At 48.9% G+C, this 2,278-nt stretch overlaps 1 protein-coding gene across 1 annotated transcript in view; it reads right to left on the bottom strand.

Annotated features, from left to right (window-relative positions):
- Positions 1-202, bottom strand: part of CHAC1 (ChaC glutathione specific gamma-glutamylcyclotransferase 1) — a 2,483-nt gene extending 2,281 nt beyond the window's left edge. Inside the window, exon 1 of the mRNA XM_018566042.1 lies at positions 1-202. This exon is cut by the window's left edge and continues 5 nt beyond it. Within this exon, the coding sequence (XP_018421544.1) occupies positions 1-179 (179 nt within the window). The 5' untranslated portion in view covers positions 180-202.
- Positions 203-2,278: the final 2,076 nt, after the last annotated feature.

Raw genomic sequence — 2,278 nt, 5'->3', positions numbered from 1 at the left:
CTTCCTCTGTGGAAGGTGTCTCCTTGATAGAACTTGCGGCTATAGCCAGGTATGAAACCAACTTTACTGGAAGCAAATTCGAAATCTGGTCTCCACACCAGTGACCCATAGCCGAATATCCAGAGGGACTTGTCAAGTAAGGCTTGCTCCTCCATAGCCGTGGGTGGGTTGCTCGGCATGAAGCCGGTCCAATTGGCACAACGATCGGACAAAGTGACAAGTGGTACTGATGCTAAATCGATGGCTTTATATAGGCATGGTCTATGGGAGCCCCGCCTACCCAGCGGACCCTGGCAACTTTCCAGCGATTCAGCGCCACGGGTGAGCGAAATCTACGCCCATCTCTCCTGTCTGCCCGCAGCCGATTGGTCGAGGCTTGTGTCTGTCACAGCGTAACTCACGAGCCCTTCTCGACGCTGTCAGAATGATGCAACTGCCTGAGCTTGTTTCAGATGCGGGCGGTTCATAGAGCAAGCTCAGGGAAGATTGCATCAGACGGGAGGCTGTGATTTGTAGAGCTGGAATAGCAGACAGAACACTACTACTGCAGAACAAGGAGACTGCTTATTATAGTTACTGATATTATTATACACAGTTCTATCAGGAATCTGTCCATAGTAGAATGCTAAAGATTAATTAGTGTACAATGAGGGGAAATTTAACAAAACTGGAGAAGACAGAATCTGGAGCAGTTCCCAATGGCAACCAATCACTTTTCATCTTTCATTTTTTTTTTAAAGCTTAACTGAACAAGCTGAAAAGAGAAGCTGATTGGTTGCCATGGGCAACTGCTCCAGATTCTCTCTGCTTCAGTTGTGATAACTTTCACCCAGTGTGTTACATTATGCACCATTTAGTGTCTGCATTACTTTTTTCAATTTCAACACATGGCATTGCGGTACTGTGTGTTGTGGCACCGTCGATCGCATTGTAGGAAGGAGGTGAATTTGGGGTATCATTAAAATTAGGGGGCGACTGATTATCAGATGTACCGATAATCGGGGGCTGATATTTCCAAATGTTTAAATTATCGGTATCGGTTAATCTTTACTGATATTACTGATAATAAAGGTGGCCGGCCATACACTGTGCGAATTTCGGCTGGTTCTTGCACAATTTGCACAATGCGTGCCGCTGTCGGCAACCTTTCGGCCGGGATCCCTTCATCAGCTGGTCAGAAAATCTATGTATGAACTGTTCCGGTATTCTGACAGCGGCCGGCCTCCGGTAATCTGAGGAGGATCATTGCGCAGAACAAATCAGGGCACAGATACAAATTCACAAATTGTATGCTATTAAAAAGAAAAAATACTTTTTTTTTGGCCACTTGAGACCACTGTGCTGGTGCATGCTCTATTCAGGGCCCGTTCCTGTTATATGCTGGGGGTAGGCAACCTTGATACTCCAGCTGTGATGAAACTACAAATCCCAGTCATGCCTCTGCCTTTGGGGGGTCATGCCTGTGACTGTCAGTGTCTTGCAATGTTTCATGGGACTTGTAGGTCCACAGCAGCTGGCATGCTGAGCTTGCCTACTCCTGCTATATGTGGCGACTGACGATTTTCAGCAATAGAACAAAGTCAGGGGCCTAAAGGTTACGTGCACTTATCCCTTAAAGAAGAACTATGAGGCGAGTGAAAATCACTAATCCTCATAGTTCGAGCCGACGTGTGACAATGAAACTGTCACACATCGGCTCAATAGATCGGGAAGTGAGCGAACACATACCGGCGCTCGCTCACTTCCCGATCATCTCCCTGCAGAGAGAGGTGACTGCCAGTCACCGCTCCCAGCAGGGATTCCCCCCCTCCCCGCTCAGATCCTCCAGCGCTTACTGGAGGAACGGATGGTGGAGGGGGCGGGCACAGCTGGCTCTGCCTCTAGATAGGTAGGGTCAGCTGTCACTCACGCAGCTGGGTGGATCTCAACAGTAATGTTGGGATCCGTCCCGGCTGCGGCGGTCTCAGTATACCGCGAGCTGTAGCTCTCTATATAATGAGCTTTGGGTCACGGGAGAGAGGAGGTTGGTACATGTTCTCCCGCGACCCTTAAGAGAACTATGAGGAAAAACATTTACACCATAGTTTTTTTTAAAGTTTGGGGTATTCTCTGCAGCTAGTGCAAAATTATATCTGTTAGCTCTAGTGACATGCGGTACCTCTTGTTCCAGGTGAGGGATTCCCTAGCACGTCCTGCCCCACCACCGCTGACTGAAGCCCCACCCCCTGCCGGACGAAGCCACCCCCCCCCACCGGACGAAACAGCGCTCTGTCCATGA

Source organism: Nanorana parkeri, unplaced genomic scaffold, assembly GCF_000935625.1.
Source record: "Nanorana parkeri isolate BGI_ZX_2015 unplaced genomic scaffold, ASM93562v1 scaffold910, whole genome shotgun sequence".
NCBI lineage: Eukaryota > Metazoa > Chordata > Amphibia > Anura > Dicroglossidae > Nanorana > Nanorana parkeri.
Note: the sequence above shows the minus strand (reverse complement) of the source record. Positions and strands in the feature narration are given on the sequence as shown.